Source organism: Macrotis lagotis, chromosome X (genome assembly GCF_037893015.1).
Source record: "Macrotis lagotis isolate mMagLag1 chromosome X, bilby.v1.9.chrom.fasta, whole genome shotgun sequence".
Taxonomy (NCBI): Eukaryota; Metazoa; Chordata; class Mammalia; order Peramelemorphia; family Peramelidae; genus Macrotis; species Macrotis lagotis.
The window spans coordinates 630,040,785-630,068,165 of record NC_133666.1 but is presented as its reverse complement, the minus strand read 5'-3'; the positions used below and the strand labels follow the sequence as shown (position 1 = coordinate 630,068,165).

General features: G+C 40.7%; 1 protein-coding gene and 1 long non-coding RNA gene across 2 annotated transcripts; one reads left to right on the top strand and one right to left on the bottom strand.

Moving 5' to 3' along the window:
- Positions 1-6,376: 6,376 nt before the first annotated feature.
- Positions 6,377-9,012, bottom strand: LOC141497261 (uncharacterized). Its single transcript, XR_012471268.1, has 3 exons — positions 8,873-9,012; positions 7,402-7,547; positions 6,377-7,001 (listed from the first exon to the last, which is right to left on the bottom strand). It is a non-coding gene; the product is annotated as an uncharacterized LOC141497261 (long non-coding RNA).
- Positions 9,013-17,727: 8,715 nt separating this feature from the next.
- On the top strand, positions 17,728-22,194 carry TNFSF9 (TNF superfamily member 9; the record flags this gene model as incomplete). Its single annotated transcript, XM_074202171.1, has 3 exons — positions 17,728-18,135; positions 19,009-19,039; positions 19,438-22,194. Coding segments are annotated over 3 exons (900 nt in total), but the record flags the coding sequence as incomplete, so codon positions are not given.
- Between the last annotated feature and the right edge of the window lie 5,187 nt (positions 22,195-27,381).

Genomic DNA, 27,381 nt, shown 5'->3' with positions numbered 1-27,381 from the left:
GAGGAGGAAGAGGAGGAGAAAGAGAGAAAGAATAGATATAAAATAATTCCTAAGAGGGAGAAATCAAATAATGAGAAAGGAGAAGGAAAAGAATAATCATTTAAACAGCATCTACTATGCATCAGATATTGTAGTAAGCACTTTACAAATATTACATCTGATCCTCACAATAACCTAGGAGATAGGTATTGTTTTCATATTACAGTTGAGAAAACTGAAGAAAAGGGAGGTTCAATAACTAGCCCCAGGGTCATATAGTTAGTCTAGGGTTGAATCTGAATGGAAACTTTCCAGAGATTAGGCTCAGTTGTCTGTCCATTGTAGGATGTAACCCCTGGACCTGAGGATAGAGATCATGGAGGTCAGTCAGCAAAATGGCATGGGGTAGCAAATGGTGGAGTGTCATCCCTGATGAACATCAAGTAGAGCAGTTTGGCTGCATCATCTGAATCCTATCTAGAAAGATGATGATTGCCCATTTTTGAACAAGACCAGACATCAGGGAGGCAATGCTATGACAAAAATATGAATTGGATTTGATTGTGTGTGTGTGGGGGTGCTATGCAATGTCATCAGTCTCACTTTCTTCCCCAGAGCCATCTGGGTCCAGTGTTCGGATATGAATCAAAATGACTGGAGATGGCCCTGGATGCAGGGTAATCAGGGTCAAATAACTTGCCCAAGGTCACACAACTAGTAAGTGTCAAGTATCTGAGGCTAGATTCGAATTCCTGTCATTGTCTAGCAAGATAGATTGGAGGCTGACAGTGAGATTTATCCTAGAGGAAAGGGGGAGTCACTGCCATGATAAAGTTTGGGTTTCAAGAATATCAATTTGGCAGTTGTTCGGAGGATAGAGAGATTAGAGACTGGAGGCAGGGAGACCAGTTAGGGAGGCTTTACAAAGATCCATTTGGGAAAATGATGGGTGGTGAGAAGGAAAAACATTTTGCTAATAGTAATCAAATATAATCCAACAAATATTTATTCAGTGCCTATTATGTGCCAGAGCACCTTATCATTAATATAATTAATAGCATTATTTGAGTAATTCTTGCTCTCTAGGAGCTTACAATATAGGACAATACTCAAAAGGAGGCAGGAAATTGGAGCAAAAGAGAGTGAAGAATTAAGGATGTTTGACTAGAAGGATAGCAGTGCTCTTGAAAAAAATAGGGAAGTGAGGAAAATGGATGAAATTTTTAGGGAAGGGGGCAGCTAGGTGGCGTAGTGGATAAAGCACCGGCCCTGGAGTCAGGAGTACCTGGGTTTAAATCCGGTCTCAGACACTTAATAATTAATTACCTAGCTGTGTGGCCTTGGGCAAGCCACTTAACCCCGTTTGCCTCGCAAAAATAAATAAATAAATAAATAAACAAACAAATAAATAAAAGTGTATCCTTAAAAAAACAAAGAAATTTTTAGGGAAGGAGAAGACAATGATTTCTGTTTGAGATATGTTGAATTTGAGATGCCTATGGAATGTTCATGTATTAGGCAGTTGGTAGCCTGCAACTGGATCTCAGGAGAGGGATGAAGTCTGGATATATAGATTTGGAAATCACCTTCATAAAGGTAAGGATTGAACCCATGGGAGTTTATGTGATCATTGAGTTAGTATATAGAGAGAAGAGAGAGACAAACAGAAGAGGAAAGGGAAGACAAAAGGAGAGGAGTCCAGGTCAGAGGTTAAAGCCATGTAAAAGGGATGGTACCTGGACAAAAATCTAACAAAGAAGATTGAGATGGGCTCAGACAAGTAGGAAACGAACCAGGAGAAAATAGTGTTATAAGAACTCAGAGATCAGAAGATGGTTGGTCAGGAAGGAATGGTCACTAATGCCAAAGCTGGAGAGAGGTAGGAAAAAGATGAGGACTGAGGATAGAATATTGGATCTAGCAGTTAGAATATTAATGCTAGCCTGGGAAAAAGAAATTTCTTTTGAGTGATGAGGTCTGAAGTCAGATTCCAAGGTGTTAAAAAGATCCTGAGAGTTGAGGAAGAGGAGGCAAAGAGTACAGACAGAATTTTTTTCCCCACTAGGAATTTGACAAGTGAAACAGAAAAGGTATAGACTTATATCTTGAATAAATAACAGCACCAAATGATTTTTGTAAGTGTAAAATGGACATATATGTTGTGTGATATGTGTTAGACTCAGTAATGAAACACAGATGAAAGATGGACTTGGTGAGAATCCTTTTCCTCTCTCCCTTCTCATTCTCTCACCCCCTCAACTTATTTCTCTCTAGGTTTATTGTCTGTCTTGTGGACAGGTTCTGGAATATGCTCAGAAATTTAATGATTTTTCAGAATTTCAGAATCTGAAGTTTAATTCTTTGATCAACATAATGATCCAAAACAATTTCAAAGTATTCAGGATGAAAAAAATGCTATCTACCTCCAGAGAGAATTAATGAACTGAAATATAATTTTCTCATTTTCTTTTTCTCTTGCTTTTAACATATATATGGTGGATGTGGAAATATGTTCTGCATCATTTCAAATGTCTAATTGATATCATTTTGCTTGTCATCTCAGTTTGTAGGATTGAGCTGACTTTTTCATGGTACTACCTAGGCTAAAAATTTTGAATGGAGGTTCTTTTCTTTTCTTTTTTTAGATTTAATCTGCATTATTAACATTTTCTTCATCATTTTTTAAAAAAGATTTTATTTATTTTGAGTTTTAAAATTTCCCCCCATTCTTGCTTCCCTACCCCCCAACCCCCACAGAAGGCATTCTGTTAGTGTTTACATTGGTTCCATGTTATATATTGATCTCAGTTGAATGTGATGAGAGAGAGAGATCATATCCTTAAGGAAGAACTGTAAAGTATGAGATAGTAAAATTACATTATAATATAATGCTTTTTTTTTCTAATTTGATGGTGATAGTCTTTGGTCTTTGTTCAAAGTCCATAATTCTTTTTCTGGATACAGATGATATTCTCCATTGCAGATAGTTCAAAATTGTCCCTGGTTGTTGCACTGAAGGGATGAGCAAGTCCATCAGGGTTGATCATCACCCCCATGTTGCTGTTAGGGTGTACAATGTTTTTTCTGGTTCTGCTCATCTCACTCAGCATCATTTCGTGCAAGTCTCTCCAGGCTTCCCTGAATTCCCATCCTTCCTGGTTTCTAATAGAACAATAGTGTTCCATGACATATATATACCACAGTTTGTTAAGCCATTCTCCAATTGAAGGACATTGACTTGATTTCCAATTGTTTTTGACACCACAAACAGGGTTGCTATGAATATTTTTGTACAAGTGATGTTTTTATCCTTTTTTATCATCTCTTCAGGGTATAGACCCAGTAGTGGTATTGCTGTGTCAAAGGGTATACTCATTTTTGTTGCCCTTTGGGAATAGTTTGGAGCAATTTTTCATATGACAATGGATTGCTTTGATTTCCTCAGCTGTAAATTGCCATTGCATATCCTTTGATCATTTGTCAATTGGGGAATGGCTTGGTTTTTTGGAAAATTTTTATATGTTTTAGAAATGAGTCCTTTGTCAGAAATATTAGTCATTAAAATTGTTTCCCAATTTACTGCATTTCTTTTGATCTTGATTACAGAGGTTTTGTCTGTGCAAAAGCTCTTTCATTTAATGTGGTCAAAATTATCTAGTTCATTTTGAATGATGTTCTCTATCTCTTTCTTGGTCATAAACTGTTTCCCTTTCCATAGATCTGACAGGTAAACTACTCCTTGATCTAGTTTGCTTATGATGTTGTTTTTTATGTCTTAATCCTGTATCCATTTGGATCTTATCTTGCTATCAGCTGTGAGGTGTTAGTTTAATCTAAGTTTCTTCCATACTAACTTCCAATTTTCCGAACAGTTTTTATTGAAGAGAGACTTTTTATTCCAATAGCTGGACTCTTTGGGTTTGTCAAATAGCAGATTATTATAATCATTTCCTGTTATTGCACCTAGTCTATTTCACTGATCCATGACTCTATTTCTTAGCCAATACCAGGCAGTTTTGAAGACTGATGCTTTATAATATAATTTTAGATCAGGTAAGGCTAAGCCACCTTCTTTTGCACTTTTTATCACTGAATCCCTGGAAATTCTTGTCTTTTTATTTCTCCATATAAATTTGCTTACAACTTTTTCTAACTCAAAGTAATTCTTTTTGGAATTTTGATTGGTAGTGTGCTTGTTTTAGCTTTAGTTTTTAGTTTAGTTTAGTTTTGGTAGAATTGCCATTTTTATTATATTAGTTCAACCTATCCATGAACAGTTGATGTTTGCCTAGGTATTTAAATCTGATTTTATTTGCATGAGAAAAGTTTTGTAATTGTTTTCAAAAAGTTCTTGAGTCTGCCTTGGCAGGTAGACTCCCAAGTATTTTATTTTGTCTGAGGTTACTTTGAATAATGGAGGTTCTTTCAAAGTTAAAGTAACTGGGGGAAGGTAGGTAGCATGGTGAATAGAGCACTGGCCCTGGTGTCAGGAGGACCTGAGTTCAAATGTGACCTCAGACACTTAATAATTACCTAGTGCCATGCAAAACCTAAAAAAAAAAACAAAACCCAAAACAAAGTTAAGGGAACTGAAAACTCAGGGTCTCTTGGAAAATGTGTGTACCCTCCACACTCCAGTTCACTAAAGATTTATGTCTCTTGGTCCCACAAAGTCTTTTATCACTGGAATGCCCTCTTAAAGCTTTCCAGTTCTTGGTGAACCTAAACTATTAAATCGTAGCAACTTTTGGAATATTTGCATGCTGCAGAATAAGGGAGCAAGGAATCCAAGGGTAGAGAAAAGCATAAAGTTGAACTGATTATAGGTCAAGACTGGATGCCAGAGGATTATTTGATCTTAGAAGGTGAGAGGGAACCACAGGAGTTTATTGAATAGAGGTGTAACATGATTGGACCTTTGTTTTAGGAAAATCATTTTGATGGATGAATATAGGATGAACTAGAAAGGGATTTATGACAGGCAGACTGACAAAGGTGAAAAAACTATGCCAATAGATTAGATATGGGGAATGAAAGAGAATGAAGGATCAAGGGTTATCCCTAGGTTGTGAATTTAGGGGACTGGGAAGATTATAGTCACACTAGGAATTACATGAAGACTCTACAAAGAATTCAAGGAATTCTAGATCTTATATAACCAGGAAATGGGACTTGATGTGCATTTTACATGTATACCCCCACTAGAAATATACCCTATGTTTAAATCCATTCTTCCCAGAATACTGTGTGTATTTGTGGGAGAGGGTGTCCTGGGTTTATAAGGAGAACATTTCGCAACTACTGATCTTGCTGTTTAAGTGAACATCTTTATTAATAGCCATTTGAGTCTGTTGATAGAGTTTTAAATATATATTATATATATGCATATATACATACACACACACACACATATATATACATACATATATTTACATAAATATAGCCAAGAAACCTCAAAACAGACAATACAGAAGGAAAGAACTCTCCCAGAGGGAGGAAAGCAACTCAGCTCAACCGAGAGAGAGAGAGAGAGAGAGAGAGAGAGAGAGAGAGAGAGAGAGAGTTAGTTCTAGATCTCATGCAGAGGACAGTTCCCCCAAAGTCCCTATTGTAGCAAGCTGGGGAAAGGGACATAGTAGCATGTTCCTCTCACATTGGGTTTCTTTCTAGAGTCTTTGCCTTCAGTTACTCCTCCTGGGATTGGCACTTTCAATCTTATTTTTCCAACCTAGAAGTCCAAAACACCCCAAATCTGAAAAGATTCAGCAGCCTGAAGAAACTTGAAGAATTCTTTTCTCTCTCACTATTATCCATTTTACCTTGTCCCCAGACAGATCTGGGGCATTGATCTCCAACAAGGAGAGGACTTAGTGGGCTTTGTGTGAGGGATTATTTTCTTTCCTCTGATAGAAGCTCTCCTGACTGTTATTGGCACACAGTATTACACTTAGAACTGTTGCACCACTGGTTGAATATAAGTTGAGGGAGTAGTTTAGTGTCACATCTACTTAGCCTAATAAGAATTAATATTCATTTTGGAACATGTACAGTTGGGAAACTTTGAAATCCTGTGGGAAAGAAGCAAAATAATTATGAAACATGATGGGATTGAATTATACTCTTAGATAAAAACCCTGGGCAGTAATCTAATTAAGGCCATTGGGGACATGAATGGTTTGAACATGCTCAGTGTTGAATAGTTGGTTAACACAGCAACCTAAGAACTCCTGATTACATAATAGAAGCCCGGACTGCCGCCTGGTGGCCGACTCAAAGCAGAGATTACTCAATCTCTTGGTTTATTAGACATGAAAATGAAAGGAAAAGCAAAGTTAATAGGAGCCTTCTGCCACTAAGCATTTATTATATCTCTCCCAACTGAATCTCAGTTCTACATATGAGACCAGGTACTTCTGGAAATATATTCATTCCTTTATCATGGAACTGGGTTAAGGGAGGAGGTGTGGAGGAGTGGGGGGGGCCCCTTTGGGTCTTGGAAGTGTGCCAGAGAATCACTGGGAAAGCAAGCTGTCTTCCCTTGTGTCTTACAAGTTGATGCCAAGGTCTCCCGCTGCCTCCAGGTGTCCTGATCCATATCTGGTCACTGGACCAGATGGCTCTGAAAGACAAAGTGAGTTTAGAGGGACCCCCCCCTTTAAATCCAACTCAATTATATGTCAGTTGCATCACTTCCCCATACTATGGTCTTCTTTGAGAATAAAGAACAAACAATAATAAATTGATGGGATCTTTTTGAACTGCCTCCAGGGCCATTTTGTACTTGTTTTCTGTGGTTGTCTTCCTTCTGGACAGGTCTGTGTACTTGGCTTGACTTCATCTCATTATGAACATGTGACACTAAACACCCCCCCCCCATCTTAGAATGTTATCCTGATCATTCTATGTCTTTCTCGGGACAACCCAAGAGTCTAAATCTGAAAGCTGATTGATCTCTACTTAGCTATACAGACAGAAAACTTGAGTTCAACCACAGTGGTCCTCCTCCAGCTGCTTCTTGGGTCCTAAATAATGGATAGAAAATCTCTTTCAAGGGCAAAGGAAAAAGGAACTGGGAACCTCAAGACCTGTCCACCTACACCCAGCTCTTGTCACTTCTCTATGTCTCACACATTTGTTTCCCCATGAGGGAATTTCTTGTGTGAGGAGGTGGGGAAGCCTTTGGCTCTCCACAGAGAGGAAATCCCATTTGAGAAATGCCTGGTAATAGAAGTGTACTAGCAAAGGTTGGAGAAACTCTTGGTGAAAATACTTTTACAACAAATTTATGTTCTCTAATCTCTATTTTATTTGTCAATCCCTGTACTTCTCTTTCATTGGCTTTCTATGTAATTCAATTAAATGAGCATTTTGTTCAATTCTTACTGGGTTTAGCATTGGGAATATAAGGGGGAAAGTTCTTACCTTCAAGGAGTTTATATTTTATTGTAACCAGATAAGTCATTTCGCAGTGCACTTAAATGAATGTAAGTTAATTGGGTGTGAAGAGTGCCAGCAATTGAAGGAAGGTATAAAGCTTCATAGAGGAAGTGGCTTGCACTTGGTGGAAGCTAGGGATTCAATGAGACAGGTGAGAAGGCACTATGTTTTGAGCAAAGACAAGGGGACAAGATAGAATGTCATGAATAGGGAAGAGAGAGATAATCAATTTAGCTGGAACATATGAGGATGATATTTGTCCTTCATTCTCAAAGAAGACCATGACATCAGGGAGTGATGCCATGACAAACATGTGAATTGGATTTCAGTGAGGAGGTGCTGTGCTAAGTTACCAGAACATATAGGACAGAAAGAAGAGCAGTTATTTCTCCCACATTTCAGCTTTTCCTATGAGGTTTCTATACATCCTGGGTTGGCATAAAAATTAAATAGGAATTTAATTAAAATTTTTGTTTTTTCCCAATCATAAGTAAAAGTAGTTTTCAGTATTCATCCATTTGAAAATTTATGAGTTCATCATTTTTCTATCCCCCCACTCCTCGTGGAAGTGAACAATCTGGTAAAAGTTATACACGTACAATCTGACAATATATTGGAGCCACAGTGGAGAAAGTCATGATGTGTTCAATTCAAAGTAATTTGGGAAGGGTGAGTCAAAGTTTACAATTTAGGGGATCAAGATTGGTCTTATATATTATTGCATTATCTAAGAAAATCCTAAATGAAATCACATAGAATTATCTGAACTTAGAAAGAATCTAGGAATTCTATCTTAGAGGAGGTGGGGAAAGAGAACATCCATGTTATAAACTATACATTATCTGTGCAAAAACTTGGAGCAGGAAGCAGACTTTTATCATCCTGGTCATCAGCCTCCATATTCTCCAGTCTCTAAAGAACTGGTGACCTTTTTTTTTTTTTGCCAGAGTCAGCTCTTCTCTTAATTCCATATATTCAAGGAACTTTCCCCACTATTTTATAGGCATGCTCAAGCATCTACTTGTTGGGGACTGTTGTGTGTGGGAGCACTGTAAATTATCTTCACCTGGTGTTCTTGAGCACCAGAGTCTTGTTTTACTAAGTGCCACAGGAGTGGGAGTAGATTAAGGGACTGGGAAGGTATTTAAGCACAGGTGTTTTGGTAAATAGAGACCTTGGAGCACTTGGAGATCTTGATGGAGAACTTGTCATCCTTGTCATCCTTGTCATCCTTGTCATCCTTGTCATCCCTGTCATCCCTGTCATCCCTGTCATCCCTGTCTTCCCTGTCTTCCCTGTCTTCCCTGTCTTCCCTGTCTTCCCTGTCTTCCCTGTCTTCCCTGTCTTCCCTGTCTTCCCTGTCTTCCCTGTCTTCCCTGTCTCCCCTGTCTCCCGTCTCTCACCCCTCCAGTGCTCGCCTGGGGAAAGCATAAGGGAGTCCAAAAAAGGGTCTCACCATAATAGTCCAGAAAAGGGACAGTACCGGCACCAGAATGGGATGCAGAGGACCTGCTTGTTCTTTTTGGCCACAGCTGCCTACCTGACTATGCTGTGGTGGAGACCTGGGACCCTAGACCTTCGACCGGCTGCAGAGACCTTTCATTGCTGATGCAGATCCTGATGCAGACCTTGACACTGACAACACAATGAATTTGACTCTCTGTAATGATGCTGACTACTGTTTACAAAATGCAGCAACTCAAAATTGTACTATCAACATCTCAAGTAATTTCAAAGGCTTTCTCTCATTCTCTGCCATTCCCACCCTCTGCAGAGGGAGGGGTGAGGGAGAAGGGAAACCTTCCATTTTGGAAATTCATAACTTAAGCTTATGTCTCAGATGGAATGCAGACTTCCCTACAAGGACAAGACCCCTCCAAAAGCTTAATCTAGAAGTAAAGGGACCCCCATGCCTTCTTCCTGGTTCAGGGAGGAAGGGGTGGGTTGGAAATTGACTATGTTTTTCAATAGATTATTGATTGGAAAGCTTCGTGGTTCAATTAGTTAAGAGAAAAGGGAAAGAAGATTTTTTTTCTAGAATGGGGAACTTTAGATTTTGTCTTTTGAAGGAAGCTTGTGCTTATGGCTAATATTTTGGTGTGTGTGTGTTTATGTGCATTTAATCATCAATGGGATGTTTTTACCTCTCTCCACTGGCCTGGAGAGGTGGGAAAATGTTTCTTATTTTGAGCTTTTGGTGCTGGCCAGGGTGTCTGACAATCTTACTTTGATAAATTTGAAATATAAAAGAATTGTTTTCTGTGTTTGTGTTAGTATCTAAATTCTGAAATAGTTAAGTAAAGTTAAAAATTATTCCTTTTAGTTTGGATTTTGAATTTGATTACTTTGAAAGTTATTTTTGTTGGAAAAAGAAAACTTTATGATCTTTATAAGTTGGGGATAAAATATATTTCAAAGAATTTAGGAATATTGGTTTTTACCATTGACTTGTTTATTTTTAAACTTTTGTTTACAGTTTATGTGATATTTATTATATAATAATTTTGTTTAAAAAAAAAACCCAAGAAAGGGGGATGTTAGGGACTGTTGTGTGTGGGAGCATTGTAAATTATCTTCACCTGGTGTTCTTGAGCACCAGAGTCTTGTTTTACTAAGTGCCACAGGAGTGGGAGTAGATTAGGGGACTGGGAAGGTATTTAAGCATGGTGTTTTGGTAAATAAATAGACCTTGGAATGCTAGGAGATCTTGATGGAGTACTTGTCTCCCGCCTCTCCAATGTTTGCCTGGGAAGATTGAGGGAGTCCAGAAAAGGGACTCAACATCTACTGTCCTTAAAAGTAATTTGATCTTGCTATCATTTCAAACCATCAATTTGCCTCTTTTCTTTCTGTAGTCAAACATCTTCAAAAGGCTTATCTATCTCTTATCTATCTTCCTTTCCTCTATTTCTTCTTACTTCTCAACCTCTTATAATCTGGACTTGGATCCTATCATTCAGCTGAAACTTCTCTCTTTAGTATTACCAGCCAAATCTAACTGCTAAACCCAATGGTCTTTTCTCAATCTTCTTTTTACTTTGAGTTTTTTTAAATTTTTATTTAGGGCAATGGGTCACACAGCTTGCTCAAGGTCACACAGACAATTATTGCCTAAGGCTGGATTTGAACTCAGGTGCTCCTGACTCCAGGGCCAGCACTGTATTCACTGTGCTATCTAACTGCTCCCTTTTCTTTTTCTTTTGACACTTTTAACTACCTTCTCCTTTTGGACATTGTCTAGCCTGTGGGTTTCTGTGAAGCTGCTTTCTCTTGGTTCTTTCCTGATTGATTACAGCTCTCAAGTATCCTTTGTTTGCTTACAATTTTGCTACTGAACACTTAGTGTGGGTACCCCTCAAAACTCTGTCTTCAGATCTTTTCTCTTGTCTTTTTTTTTTTTAGGTTTTTTGCGAGGCAATGGGTTAAGTGACTTGCCCAAGGCCACACTGCTAGGTAATTAAGTGTCTGAGATCAGATTTGAACTCGGGTACTCCTAACTCCAGGGCAGGTATTCTATTCACTTTGCCACCTAGCTGCTCCTATCTCTTTTCTTTTAAAACTTCTTTTGGTGATCTCATCAGTGCCCAGAGAATCAATGATTACTTCTAGGCAGATGACTCAAATCTGAACATACAACCATGATCTCTCTTTATGAATTTCGGTTTCTCATTACCAACTGCCAGGTGGTCATTAACACTTGGACACCTTAAAGGTATTTCAATCTAAAACATGTTATTTTCTTGTATTTGGTTATAAACAGAATATAAACAGGTATAGATTGATATAAATGGCCTCTGAACTCCCTTATCATTCTGAGAGTCTGTGAGGTGGAAGAATTAGAGAAGAGCAGATAAGTCTATGGAGAAAGGAGGAGTTCCTCATTAACATTTGGGGGTATGGTGGAAGGTGAAGGGCAGAGGTCAAAAAAGAAGTTCTCACTTCCTGGGAAGGGCTAACATGAATGGGAATGAGATTGGCAAAGGGGTTGAGCTGGATGACTGGATTCAGATTCATGGTGAATTGTGAGAAAAATCTAAGAATTGGGAGGGTAAGAGGCATGTAAAAATATGGAGGCTTCTGGTTGAGTTTATTGATCCTTAAAGTCACACTCCATAGATTCAGACATTGGCAAACCTTCATGTAAATCAAAAGTGACTCATTGTGTGTCTATTTTTTATTGTCTTGTGTGGTATATCTTTGGATGGTATTAAATGTTTCTGTCTCTGAAGGTCATAGGATTTCGAGCTGAAAGATCTTGGAGATCATCTAGGGCAGCTCTCTCAAGGCTGGGTAAAGATTTGCTCCAAATCACATAGGTAGTAAGACCTCTTGTTTCCCAGTATAGACACTTAGACATCTAAATTGACTTAGGTCTGCCTTCCTTAGCCAAATCTCTATATCATGTCTCCATTAAGGGAGCGTATTATCTGAGTTGATATCAGGCAACATGCTTCTTGAGCAGCTAACCCAGTAGATTCCTCCGTTTCTTTCTAGATTTAGAGTCAGAAATACCTGAGTTTGAATCTTGCCTTATACACTAGTTGTTTAACCTTAGGCAAATAACCCAACCTCTCTTGACTTCAGTTCCCTCATCTATATAGTAGAGATAATAATAGCAGATATTTCAAATTATTATGAGAACCAAATGAGATTAATATAAATAAAGTTCTTGGCAAACTTTAAGGAACTATGTACATTTTAATTATTATAATCATTATTAGAGATAGGGTCTAGATGTGATTTCATAATTGTAAGAAGCTCCAAATAAGAAAATTCCCCTCTTTCAGTGTAAGTCAGCACCTTTTTTTGTCACTCATAGTCTGAGATGCCTAGAACACTAAGAGGTTAAAAGACTTCCTCAAAATCCTATCACTAGTTAGTGATATATACACACACATGATAGGACATGAATATAAATCTTAACTTTGAAACCAACTCTTTATCCAGTAAGTCATACAATATTTTATTATTATTAATTAATTTGGCACTACCAAGGATTCAGAATCTAAGGGTTCCAAGAATTTCTGTTACTCTTAGTCCTTGCCCTGCTTCTTTGCCAGCCCTGTCAACTCTTAACAAGGGGAAACAACATTTGTGGGTAAGGGTTCTATTATCTCTACACCAAAACCAAATGCCACTATGGAGGAGGAAAATCCAAGGTTCTGGGACTTTCAGTATCTTCCTTCCCCACCACCAGCACTGCTACCAATTTAGTCCCTGAAGCCATCCTTCAAGGGAGGTACTTTTATACAAATCCAAACTATCAGTTGTCTCTCTGTAGGTACTGTTGTCCTGTTACTAAAGATTCAAAAAAAAGTTCTTACCACAAATTCTTATCATTGTCAAATGGATATGGTTTTATCGTGGGAAATAAGATTAAAGATGATACAACACAATCTGCTTTGTAATTGCCCTCTGAGAACCATTGGCTTTGTCTGCCCAACTAGCAACTGAAGCCTCCTATATGCATTATCTTTATTAGGATGTTTGAAGCAGGTGGCATGGTGGATACAGCACTGGGCTTGAAATTAGACTCATCTTCTTGCATTTAAATATGACTTCAAACAGTAGTTGTGTGATCCTGTGCAAGTCACTTTTTTTTGCTTTTAATTTTATTACTCTTTTATTTTAAGGATTTCTATTTTGTTTTGAGGATTCAATATTTGTCCTTTTTCCTTTTTTAAAATTTTACTTGTTTTCCAATTATATAAAATAGTAGTTTCTACCTATCATTTTTTGTAAGGTTTTGAATTTTACAATTCCCACCCCCCCAACAGAAGGCAGTCTGATACTGTTTATATTGTTTCCATGCTATACATTGATTGAAATTGAGTGTGTTGAGAGAAATATCCTTGAGTAGAAAATAAAATATAGATATAGTAAAATTATGTAGTACCTAAGATTTTTTTTTTAAAAATTGAAGGTAATAAATAGACTTTGGTCTATGTTTAAACTCTACAGTTTTCTCCAGATACAGATGGTGTTCTCTGTTGCAGGTACTTTAAAATTGTCCTTGATTATTGCATCAATAGATTGAGCCCAGTCCATTAAGGTTGATCATCACCCCCATGTTGCTGAGGGTGTACAATGTTCTGGTTCTGCTTATCTTGCTCAGCATCAGTTCATGCAAAACCCTCCAGGCTTCCCTGAATTCCCATCCCTCCTGATTTCTAATAGAGCAATAGTATTCATAACATTCATATATCATAATTTTTTCAACCATTTCCCAATTGATGGACATTCACTCGATTTCCAATTCTTTGCTTCCACAAACAGGGCTGCTATAAATATTTTTGTACAAGCGATGTTTTTTACCCTTATTCATGATTTCTTTAGAGTATAGACCCAGTAGTATTACTGGGCAAGTCACTTAAGCCTCTTTGCCTCAGTTTCTCAGCTGAAGGAGGCAACCTAGTATCCAGTATCTTAGCCAAGAAAACCTCTAATAGCATCATGAAGAGTTGGATAACTGAATTATTAAATAACATAAAATGTGAACTTTTTGAGAGTAGAACCCAGTGTATTGGACTTAACAGTTGATTAAACAGTGAGAGACAGCCTTCGTCCAGAGTGTGGTATCCCATTCAACCACCAGAGGGAGCTGAGGCAGTACATACTTAGATTGCTTTAGCTCTCTACCAGAGAGCTACAACAGTGTGAGTATCTTCCTGTGAAGTCTCTTCTGGGGTTATCTGGGTCTCCTGGGTATTTCTTGGGAAGAGCCTGGATGGAGTTCAAGGGTGAGGTTAGGGACTGGGCATCTGCATTCCTTCTCTGGATCTCTTCTGTGTATGTGTATGGGGGAGAAGTCTGTATATCCTTCTTCGTGAATATGTCTGTCTGTATGCATGCATGTATTTATATGTGAATGGTGGGGGCTGGACACCTGAGTCCCCTCTGTGTGTAAGAATAAGGATACCTGGTGAGATCTCCTCAGTGTGAAGGTGATCTTTTATCATTATTTTATCTCCCTTCCCCCCCCCCCCCCCCCCCGTGGTGTGTGTGCGCACGTGTGTGTGCATGTAGGTGTTTGTGGAAGAGAGTGAAATGTGGGTAAGAGTGGCAGAGTTAGGGGAAGCAGATGCTTGAGAGGTGTGTGAGATGGGTGGGCTGTCTGAATTCTGAATATGTTGGGGTAGGCTACCAGGAAGGTAGAAAATAATGGAGTTTGAGAGTAGTTGGTATAGAGATGAACACTGGAATTCCCATACCCCTCAGATGGAAAGGGGAGGAGAGGAGCCCTAGATATTTTTGGAAAGTTCTGAGCCAGGGTACTGAGAGGATAGGTGCCCCCTTTGGGTAACAGAGCCTTTCTTAAAGCATGCCTTCTCTGTATTGAGATTCCCCAGTGAAGGGGAATGTGGGAGGAGGGGAACAGGATCTAGGTGGCCTGTGATTCCTTTCTATGAGAGCATTCCTTCTTTCCTCTTGTTACTCCCTCCTTTAATTTGAGAAGAGATTTCCTCCCTCCCCTTGGTCAGCATACTCCCACTTCCTACCTCCAAGCCCAGGACTGCTGTTGGGCAGCTGTCCAGAATGCTCTGGAACACCAATCAGGAGGAAACTTTAACTTTCTATTGCTTAGTCACTAAGGTTGAATTCCCCATAAACTAGGAGTAGGGAGGGTGGGGGTGGGAATTTCTCTTTCCTAAGTCCTGCCCCCTCATGACAAGGCTGGGGGAAGTCCCAGTCATTCATAAAATCATTTACAAAAAGGCAAACCAGTTACACCCGGCAAGTGAACATGATTCCATAATCATGGACATGCTTCATAGATCATAGCCACATGTGACAAGTAGATACACCATTTTCTCTCCATTATATTTTCTCCTTAAGTCTAAATAATAATTTTAAAAAACATCCAAATGAACAAAACACCAAACCCTGAATTGTAATAGGCACCTATTTCAGAAGCAAGAATGCTCACACTGAAAATTTAACAATTTACTCTTCTGAGACGACTAACACACCATGGTAGGGTACAAATACACTCCAGAAACATGGAGAGATATTATAATTCATACACACCCTCAGGCATACCCCTACAAACGCATTTTTTTTTTGGTAGGTCAATGGGGTTAAGTGATTTGCCCAAGGTCACACGGCTAGGTCATTGAGTGTCTGAGGTCACTTTTGAACTCAGTCCTCCTGACTCCAGGGCTGGTGCGCTATCCACAGCGCCACCTAGCTTCCAACAAGGACACACTTCTTCCAAACACCGTAAATACATAAGATAAAGTGGAAGTGAGCTTTTCAAAGGCAGCGGTAGCTTTGCTTTTATCTTTGTAGCATACTGAAATGATTATTGAATAAATTGTTCCATATACTATAGAAACATATGCAGAAACTCAAACTAGACATACAAATATACATGCCACACTTATTCCGACAACAGTCATTCCACTCACACCTTAACAACATACTCCACGCACATTGTAAACATTGTGTGTAGGCCTGGAAACATGGAAACACACTTCACATCCATTAAATGATGTCTTTTCAAAGCTGGGCCTCACTTAAATCTTATTCACTCGAAAGTTAAGACTTCACCCATGATGTCATTGGTCTTCCAAAACAAAGGCTGTTCGGTAATAACCACAAACCACACAGATATGCACTCAAGGAGGCTGAATCACATGTACTCCATGCACAGAAAACACAGAGCACACAATGTAAATCACACCTAGTACAGGAACATCCGGTCCCAAACGTTGTCCCACCCAACAGACACATGAACCATACACAGAATCTTTGGGGTCCTTCATACACAGTTCAACTGTAAATGAATAATTTCTTCCTTCCCCCTTTCTTTACTAGGTCCTTGCAACATTGTGTGATTTCATAAACTTATTTTTTTAAAAAAATATTTTGCTAATTATATTCTCATACAATTGATTTCCATTGTATAGTATGCATTTATGTATTTAAAAAATTATTTGGGGAAGTTGTTAGGAGGTTTTTCCCAAACTGCCAAGAGAAAGTCGTCCACAGTCTTTAAGGGCTCTACTCAGACTCCAGAAGGCCTTGGGGTCCCCGCCACCTTTCTGGTCCTCCCAGCACGACTGGGGTCGGCATTCACCATGGTGACCAGCACAACCCAGTAGAGACCAGGGATCGATTTTCCTCTAGCTTCTGTCCCGCCCCCCCCCCCCCCCCCCCCCCCCCCCCGTCAGCCCAAGAGCAATTCTCGGGCCATCTAACCCCTGTGACCGGCTAGTTAAACGGGAAACAGGGTTTCCTCCCCCTCCCCCTTGTCCCACTCTCCCTTTTCTCCTCGCTAGGGGATTTTTAATTTGGAGTCCCCAGTTTCATAGTGGATCTGGGTCCTGATGGGAACTGTCCGGGGCAAGGAGGTGGGTGGTGAGTTACGGAACTTGGGGAGGGGGGTGGGGTTGGGATTATCTGCGTCACAAGGGGAGGGACCCCAGAAAGGACCTCCCAGCTCCCCAGATCCGACCTAGTCAACAAGCCAGTGTATGGGGGGGTGGGATTGTCTACACGGAGACTGTGAGAAGGCTGGAGGGGGCGTGGTTCCCTGCGGAATTCGTGCTCACAGTTGAAATTTGTCCCAGAACCAGTCTGATCTAAGCCAGCCCTCCAGGGAAGTTCAGAGGGGGCTCTTCAGTCCTTCCTCTTTCTCTCCGCCCCTCGCTGTGTCAATCCCCTCCTCCCATTCCTCTCCCTTGCATCCCCTCCCCCTCCTTTCCAGAGGCCGGGGGATCCCAGGACACCAGTGGGCGTGTTTGGGGTCCCCTCCCGATGTCCCGAAATCAGCTCCAAGCCTGTTGTTCAAATGTCATCATCAATCAGCCCTTAAAACTCCCAAATCTGTAAACGCCCCAAATCAGGCCTGGGTTTGTCTCCTTGACTGTCCAGACTTAAGAAAGTGGTGACGAAAACGTTAATAAAGGAACTTAAATTGGAAAGTGTGTTCAAATGCCTTGTTTGTGGTGTGGCCGAGAGCCTAGACTTATGAAAGCGGGGAGGAAAATGCTAATAACGGAGCTTCGATTTGTTGTCTTAAGCCCGGAGGAAACTGTTGCTCGTGATGGAACCTCAAGGGTGGTGTTGGTCTGCCCTTCCCTCCTCGGCAGAGCCGGTAGTTAAGCTTTTTCCAGTGACAGCCAGGGGTGGGAGAGCCGAGAGAGGGCGAGGGAAAGAGGCCCAAATAGCCCGGGCGAGGAGATGGAGGCAGAGGTGAGAAGGGACAGGGTGAGAGTCCTGCGGCGGCCAGCACAGGGGGGACACACTAGATTCTCTGGCTCTTTCCAGGCGGGACAGGGAAGGCGGCCAGCCTAAACTGGACTTGGGCTCCGTGGGAACGGGGACCCCCAAAGCGCTACCCAGCCGGAGGACTTCCCTTTCCTCCGCCCCGAGCTAGAGCAGAACTTCCCCGGGACCCACCCCCTCTCGGCCGGGGCTGAATGGGGGTGTGGAGTCGGGTCCCCGCCCCGGAAAGGGACGCTTCCTGGCCCCGAGGATAAAGCTGGCCCTCCGGGGCCGGCGGGGACACGACCCGTTCTCGCCATGGGTTCGGACCCAGAGAACCCAGCCGGCTTCCCGCAGACTCCCTCCCGCACCTGCCGCGCCCTGGACTGGGTCCTGGGCACAGCGCTGTTGTTGCTAGCCGGAGTGCTGGCCGCTTCCACGGCTCTGAGGGCGAACCCTGGCCCGTCTCCCACCTCCACAGAACGCTCTGCTGCCCCGTTCCCCACCAAGGTAAGGGAAAGGCCTTGGCATTCCTGTCTCCTTCCTCCCCGCTCCCCGCCCTCCCCCCAACCCCACCGTGTCCTTTGGGGAAGGACCACAGCATCTCCGCTTCCCTATCGTCCGAGGAAAGGGCCCTGTAAGTTTCCTCACTTTCCCACATAAAAGGATTTTGATGTCCTTGAACTCCCTCCTTCGAGGAGAGTAGTCTATCACTTCCTCAAACTAAACTCTGTTGCATGACCTGTCAGGGAAGGACACTGATCCCCACGCACCCCAAATACAACCTGGAAGGGATGGAACTCAGTGCTCCCCATCCCAGAACCAGCGAGGAACAATCCCAAAGGATCCCTTTTTTTATTTCAGACACCCCCAGGGACATCCCTCCTCACCCCCCCCCCCCCATTCGTTTTCTGCCTCCCCAGTCTTGTCTTCTCTCATCCACCTTGTTTCCCTTAAAGACTCAGATCTTCTTCCTTCTGTGGTCTGGTGGGGTTTTAATCATTTTAAATGGGTGCGTGACCCGGATGTGTGAAGGGACACAGACTCGAGGGGCTAATCACTGGCTATATTTTGTGCCTTTGTGGTTGTGGTATCAGATCCTCTGTGTGTGTGTGGTGTGTATGCGTGCGTGGCATGGTATATGTGTATGCATGGTATATGTATATGGTGCATATGTGCATATGTGGCATGCATGATATGTATGTTTGATGTGTAGTGCATATATGCATCCGTGTGTGTGTGTGTGTGTGTGTGTGTGTGTGTGTGTGTGTGTGTGTACTGAAGGAGAGCCTGGTGGTGAATCAGAAGGGATGAAGGGAGATAAATATCTTCTACATCCTCATAGGCATCCAAATGATCTCAACCTGTCTTTCTTCTTTCCAGGGCCCCTATGCGCAGCTGGTGATGAAAGATGGTAAGTGTAATTCCTTCACCTCGTCATTTTCCCTATAGTGAATAGGGCACTGGTTTGAAATCCTACTTCATATATTAGTTGTATGACCCTGGGCTAGTTACTTATGTAGACTCAGTTTTCTTATCTGTAAAATGAGGGAGTTGGACTCAATGGATTCTATTCCCTCTCTCCCCTTAGCTCTAAATCTCTTATGTTCTATACCCTTTTCTCCTTTTTTTCCCCTATTTTTTTTTTACTTATTTTTCTTAAGGGCAGTGAGGTTTAGGGCCAGGTCTCTTTCCAGGGTGGGACATGGAGATGAGCCCCTGACCCCCCATAATTTCCAGCCATTATTTGATATTGCAGTTGTGGGAATATTGTCTTTAGACTGACTCTCTTTTTTCCTGCCCCTCCCACAGTTTTGGTGAAGAATCAGACACTGAATTGGTACAGCAATCCTAATCTTTCTGGTATACTCCTGGACCCCCAAATGAATTATGATGATGATAAAGGAGAGCTGGAGGTCAGAGTTGCTGGGCTTTACTTCATCTACACCCACCTGAAACTTCAGCAGGTGGTGGTTCCTGCCTATAGCCAGGGCATCATTGAAGTCTCTGGGCTTGTGGTTCGGCCCTCTGGATCTCGAACTTTCTTGAATCTCTCTCTGGATGTGGGTCCTTCCAGCACTTCCATTGTCACCATCTCTGAGTTCTCCCTCATCTACCTGGATCATGGGGATCGACTCAAGTTTAGAATGAACACCCCCGCAGGGGATTTCCTGGATTGGCAACTGCTGTCAGAAACCAGTACCTTTGGCCTTTTCTGGGTGGCTGGGAAACGGCCCTTAACAGAATCTGGGACATTTACTGCGACCAATTAACTGAGACTGTGATGTCTTCTTTGGAAGATGGAGGAAAGGGTGGGCAGAAATGTCCTGGGTTTATTGAACCTGGGTACCCTCCACCTCACTTTGCGGTCAAGCCCTGGGGAATCCCCAGTTTAACTGCCAGAAGTTTTCTGCAGGCTCAAACATGAGAGAGAGTAGAATGCAATGGGAGCCATCGTGGTTCTGGATCATCACAGTGCACATGTCCAAGAGTAGTAGAGAGGCAGAGTAGTCGTGGTTTTGAATCCTTTTCTGACATTTATTTGCTGTGTGACACTAGGTCAGTCATTGAACCTCTCTGATCCTCAGTTTCCTCATCTGTAAAATGAGTATAATCCTTGCACTGCTTACTTCATATAGTTGTTGGGAGAAATGACAGTCATTATTTATTTATTTATATAATCATTCCTAGGCCAGAGATTGGGGCCAAGAGACTGCCTCTTCCTTTCTGGTTTCTAGGGGTTCAAAACTACCTCTTGGGGATCTTCATGTGAAGGACTTGAAGATCATCCACCCTCTCAGTGGCAGAAGAGATTTGAATAAGAGTTTGCCGATCTGGGGAATTCCAGGCCAAAGAGGGGAGGGAGAGTGACAGTCACTCTCTCATATCCGTAATTGTGTATTTATTCTGGGCAAGTGCACTTTAAAATGACTTTATTTATCACCCTCAGGCCCTGAGGGCATACCTGAAATAAAGACTCATCTGAAAGGCCCATGGAAAATATTCTGTGTATTTGTTTGTATGTGTGATTGTGGGCAATTCCAGAGTACAATCTATCAATAAGGTATCATCACTCAATTAATGGTTTTCATTCTTACTCTGTAAAACAAGGGGGTTTTAAGATCTCTTCTACTAACATTCCTTGATCTGTGGGTCTTTCAGCTCTTGATATTCTGAGGGTCAGAACAGCCAGCCATGGTCCAAGGTGAAAAGATGGGAGGCACCAAACAGATGGCAGCAGAAAGAGATCATTTTCCAGTCTAGTCAATGTGTTCTGTCTTCTGTTCCATTTGGATGGCTGAGCTTTGGGTTTATTTATTTATTTTTTTTTAGGTTTTTGCAAGGCAAATGGGGTTAAGTGGGATGGCTGAGCTTTGGAGAGATAGAAATATTAGACTTGAACTCTGCTCTATAGAATCTCCCTTAGCACCTGTCTTTAAATATGGGGGGATTATGTGTGGGGGAAGTCAATTGGCACAGTGGGTAGAAGTGCTGGACTTAGAAAGACCTGAATTCAAATCTTGCCTCAGACATTTTTTAGCTGTGTGAGCCTGGGCAAGTAATTTAATCTGTTTGCCTCAGATTCCTCATCTATAAAATGGGGATAATAAAGCACCAACCTCAAAGGGTTGTTTTAAGGAATCAATGAGATAATAACTGTAAAGCCCTTCAAAAGCCTGGCACTTAGTGGACATTATGCAAATGTTGGCTTTTATGATGATGGTGATGATGAAACACATAAGAATTAAAATTCTCACCGTCAGCACAGGGTCCCCAGACAAAGCTGGAGGGGTTTAGAGGAAGGAAGGAAATACTAGAGAGGATCTCTTAGAGAAGGTCATAACTGGGCAAAGCTTTCAAGAACTTGGAATAAGGAGAGAGAGAGATTTGACAGAAGTGGGGAATGTGACCTCTTACTGTTCTAAGAACAAGATTTGCCATCTTTTAGCTCTAAGCTTTTTCTTTTCTGGCTGTCTTCCATGCCTGGAATGCCCTCCCTTCTCCACTCTGTGGCTAGGTAGCAGGTGGATGGAGCACCAACCTTAGAGCCAGCAAGATCTGAGTTCAGATTCGATCTCAGACACCTAACATCTTCTAGTTATGTGACCTTGGACGAGTCATTTAACCCTTATTGCCTCACATCTAGGGCAATCTCCAGTTGACCTGATTCATATTAGACCCAGATGGCTCCAGAGGAGAAAGTAAGGCTGGTGACTTACCACAGCACCGCCCCCCCCCCACTCAAATTCAATTTGCTTGCTTGTCATGGCATCACCTCCCTGATGGCATAGTCTTCTAGAATGAAGGACAAAACAACATTGACCTCTCTGGATTACTTTAAATCCCAAGTCTTTTCCCATCTTCTACAGGAAGACTTCCCTAACCTCTTCATTCTAATGTTTTCCATCAATTATTTCCTATTTATCTGATTTATATAACTTGTGTATATATTTGTTTGTTAATTATATTCCCTTTATATTGTGAGCTCCTTGAGGGGCAGAAACTGTTTTTTGACTCTTTTTGTACCCTCCCCCCCTTCTTAGCACAGTGATTGACACATGGTAGGCACTAAATAAATATTTTTTTTTAATTGACTGGCTGGCTGGCTGACTGATTGTGGGGGAAGGGTGGAAAACATATATATAGATAGGAAAAAGTTTAGTTACTCTCAAGGAACAGTTAAGAACTCATGGCCTGAACTGTTAAACAAAGAAGGTGTGCTGGGGTAGGAGGTATGAGGGTATCACTACTGGATTTGGACTTGGTGTAATGGGAAGCTTTTATTCATCTGGAAAATGAGGGCTTTGGATTAGACCTTTGAGGTGCCTTCTAGTTCAACACTCTTTTTAGCAATCAATCAATTAGCATTTATTAATCTTCTACTATGTTTCACAGAACATCCTTATAAGATGCTGTGGATACAAGGAGAAAAATGACAATCTGGGGACAGCAAGGTGACATATAGATAGAACATCAGTCCTAGAGTCAGGAGGTCCTAGAGTTCAAATTCTTGATACTTACTAGCTATATGACCTTGGTCAAGTCACTTAACCCCCATAAAAACAAAAGAAAACAAAAACAAAAATGACCTAATCCCTGACCTCCTAATCCCTGAATTTATCTTCTACACTCAAAGGTGAGGAAATTTTTTTCTGCCAAGGGTCATTCGGATATAACATTATTCTCAAACAACACAGAATTCCTAAAAAGCTCCTAGATTTATTAAATTTTGAGTTCTGCCTACAGTTTCCTTGACAATGATAGACCAATATTGCCTGAAGACAGAAGATTCCCTCTCCCCTGTTACAGAGAAACACAACATACACCCATAAATGTATATTCAAAATAAATAAAAGTAAGGCACTAGCACTGGGGAGGATTGGGTAAGATTTCATGGGTCAACCAGATTTTGTAGTGAATTATTTAGAGTCAGGAAGACGAGTTAAAATCTGGCTTGAGATCCTTATTAGCAGTGTGACCTTGGACAAGTAACCTCATCTTTTGAGTATAATTTTCCTTATCTGTAAGTAGTTCCTACCTCACATGGTTATGAGACTGAAATATGGATAGAATTAATTTGCAAACTCCAAAATGCTATAGAAATGGTTTTGCTGTTGTTCAGTTGTTTCAGTCATGTCTGACTCTTTGTGACCTCATGTGATGTTTTCTTGGCAAGGATATTGGAATGGTTTGCCATTTTCTTGTCTGGCTTATTTGACAGGGTGAAGTGACTCATTCATGATCACCCAGCTGGTTAGCTGAGGTCATAATGTGAACTCAGGAAGATGATTCCAGGCCCAATACTCTATCCACTGCCTTCTCTTATCTGCTCTGTATCAATGGTAGTTATCATCATCATCATTTAGGAGGAAGAGTAGAAATGAAGATAAGGAGGGAGTACATTTCAAGCACTGGGGAAGGCCTCAAGGACAGCATAGAGAAGGGTGATGACATTTGTGTGAGGAATAGCAAGAAGGTGACTGACTCAAAGGCCCTTCTGACTTTTATATTCTATATTCGGTTTCTCTAATTTCCTCCTAGGGACCAAAATTCAATGAGTCTATGAGCACTGACATAAAAGTCAGTAGAAATGACTTTGACTCCAGGTTCTGCCTCTCTCAGGCCCATTCTTCCTTTTCTCTGGGTGTAGGTTCTCTTATCTATAAAAATGATAACATTGGATTCAGTGATTTTTAAAGGTCCCTCTCAGTTATGATGACTTTTTAAAATATAGATATTTTATTTGTTTTCCAATTATATACAATAGTAGTTTCTATCAATCATTTTTTTGGCAAGGTTTTGAACTTTACAATCCCCATCCCTTCCTCCCTCTCTTCCCTGCCCTCTCCCCCAAACAGAAGGTAGTCTGATAGTCTTTACACTTGTTTCCATGATATGCATATATCAAAATTGAATGTATTGAGAAAAAACATTTTGAATTTATTATTTTCTCCTAAGTGTTCTAAAATGCTACTGAGAAGAGCAGAATAGGATTTTAGATCCATAAAAGATACCTTTTACTAATTCAAAAAGTATTTGTTAAGTCCTTAGTATGAGTCAGATGCTGTGGTAGATTCTGGAGATACAATGAAAGGCAAACTTAGTTCCTGCCCTTTGTGTAAATAGCAAGATAATACAATACCCATCTCTCTCTCTCTCTCTCTCTCTCTCTCTCTCTCTCTCTCTCTCTCTCTCTCTCTCTCTCTCTCTCTCCCCCCACCATCACCTCTCTCCTAACCTCCAGTCCCCACTATCACTATTTTTTGAACACCTGAAACTGGATTTCCACAGACATCAAAACTCAACATGTCCAAAACAGAACACAGCTTTCTACTCAAAGCGAGGATTTTCATTCTCCTGGCTATTCAGGCTTATAATATTGGTGCCTAATTTACTCTTTACTCTCACTCACTCCACATATCCAAATGTGTTATCAGATCTTATCATTTTTTACTTTTATAATGTTTCTTGTATATATGTTGTTTCTTCTCTCCTCTTGCACAGTCATGCCCTTATGCTGGCTCTAGGTGGCAGCTGGGTGGTACAGTAGCTAGAGTGCTGGTCCTGCAGTTAGGAAGACCTGAGTTCAAATTTGACCTGAGATGCTTCCTAGCTGTGTAACCCTGGAGAAACCATTTAGCCTCTGTATACATCAGTTTCTTTACCTGTAAAATAGGGATAATAATAGTACCTAACGGGTTGTTATGCAGAACAAATGAAATTGAATTTGTAAAGCAAATAGTATAATGCTGCCCATGGTAGGTCCTTAATAAATTCCTTCCTTCTTTCTTTCCTTCCTTTCTTCTTCCTTCCAGCTCTTCCTCCCTTCCTCCTTCCTTTCTTCTTTCCTTTTTATCATTTCACTCCTGGATGATTACAATAGCTTTTGAATTGTTTCTTCCCTTGCTCCAATCCATCCTCCAATCAACCATCAAAGAGATCTTAGGGGCAGCTAGATGGCACAGTGGATAGAGCACCAGCCCTAGATTTAGGAGGACCCAAGTTAAAATCCGGCCTCTGACACTTAATAATTACCTAGTTGTGTGACTTTGGGCAAGCCACTTAACCCTGTTGCCTAGCAAAACCTAAAAAAAAAAAAGTGATCTCAAAAGCATGTCCATACATGTCACCTTCTTACTCAATAAACCAGTTACCCTTTACTTTCAGAATCCAATGTAAAGAACCCAATATCAAGGCCTTTAAAAGTTCTTTATAATTTGGCTCCTTCCTACCTTCCCAGTCTTATTTTATCTTACTTTCCAACTTTCTAGTCTGTCCTTTTCAGTGTTCCCCAAATACCACATTCCATCTTTCTACTTGCATTTATACTTGCTCTCCCCACTCTCCAGATGCTTTCTCTCCTTGTCAGCCACTTGACATCCCTAGCCTCCTCTAAGATTCAGCACAAATCTTACTTTCTACAAGCCCTTTCTCAGTTTCCTCTCCTGTTTAGTGCTTTGCCTCTGAGACTATCTTTCATTTACACCATAATATATATATGTCTTGTATGTACCTAGGTTTTTGCATGTTGTCACCCCTCTTAAGATGTGAGCTTCTTGAGGCTAGGGGCTATGATTCCCCGCCCCCCCCTTTACTTAAAACAGAGTCTGATACATTATTTTTTTTTAAGTTTTTTTTAAATAGATTTTTTTTTTGCAAGGCAATGGGGTTAAATAGCTTGCCTAAGGTCATGCAGCTAGGTAATTATCAAGTGTTTGAGGTCAAATTTGAACTCAGGTCCTCCTGACTCCAGGGCTGGTGCTCTATCCACTACGCCATCTAGCCACCCCATCTGATAAGTTCTTAAATCTTGTTGACTGACTGAGGGAGGCTTGGAATAGATAGAGGCTGTATCTGAAGGTGAGAAGACGAGTTTAAATCTGACCTTAGACACTTTCTAGTTGTGTGACTCTAGTCAAGATATTTAACAAGTCTGTCTCAGTTCCCTATCTATAAAATAAGGATAATAATAGCACCTAGACCCCAGAGTTGTTGTGTATATCAAATGAAATAATATTTGGCAAAGCACTTTGCAAAATTTAAAGTTTTATGTAAATGTTACCTATTATTATGGAATCATCTGCCAAGAGATAACAATTGAACCCATTTGGGATTGCATACATTGCACTTTATGATTTTGACTTTAATAAAGGATTAAACTAATATGTGTTCATCTCCAGAATTTTTTCTAATAAGAAACAATCTGAATTAGACTAGCATGTGTTAGACTCTATAGTTTGTCTTAAGAAAAAACAAATGGAATTAAGTTAACATAAGCACTTATTAGATTCTCTAAACTTGCTTTATGCTTGTATGGGGTCTGGTTATAAACAGGACTCAAATGGAATTTTTGAGAAACATATTTATACAGAGTAAGATACAATCTGATAAAGCTACTTCTGTACTTGTCCACAATGTAGTAGCACTCATCTCAAGATGTGCTTCATGTCACATTCACTAGAGGGCAGAGAGTTTGTTAGGGTGGAGAGGTACAATCAGGAATTCCATTAGATTAAGAAGAGGGCCCCCACCCAACTCCCAACCCTAGTGTCTTATCGATTTATTAAAGATCTCCTCAAAGGATGAGAATTGAGCCCCCCCCCCCCAGGATGTCGGCATTATCCAGTGACTATTGATACAATGGGGGAGATTCATATTTGTTCATAGAGAGAGAAAAGCAGACAAAATTTATGTGTTTTTAGATGACATCACATAGGATCCCACAGGAAAATTGTGTTGGCTGAGTTTCAGGAAGCACTGAAAGTGAATGTAAGTAACACACATGAAAAGCAGTTGAAAATGTGGTACAAGAGGAAGAAAATCAGAAGACAGTTAAGATACCATTAGCACTTTCAGATTTACAGGGCAGTTTCTTTATGGTGACTCTCTGTAGTATATAATGTATATATTCCCATTCTAGAGAGTAACAAACTGAAGCTCAGAAAAAGGGAAGTGACTTGTTAAAGGTTACCCAGTTAGGAAGTGTAAGAGAATTCACATATTTTGAGTTTGGTCTCAATACTTTTCACTCTGAGTAGTACTTAACCTCTTTTTAAAAAGAAAATCTTTAAAAAAACTGATACTATTTTTTATTATGAACTCAAGCATCATCAAGAAAAACAAACATTTCCATAGAAAAAGGAATGAATATGAAATCATTTCTTTGTTTAAAGACCTTTTTATTTTTACAAAATGCATTAAATTTAACTTAACCAACAATGCCCTGCTAATTTGTTTCACCTCTCTTGCTCTTTT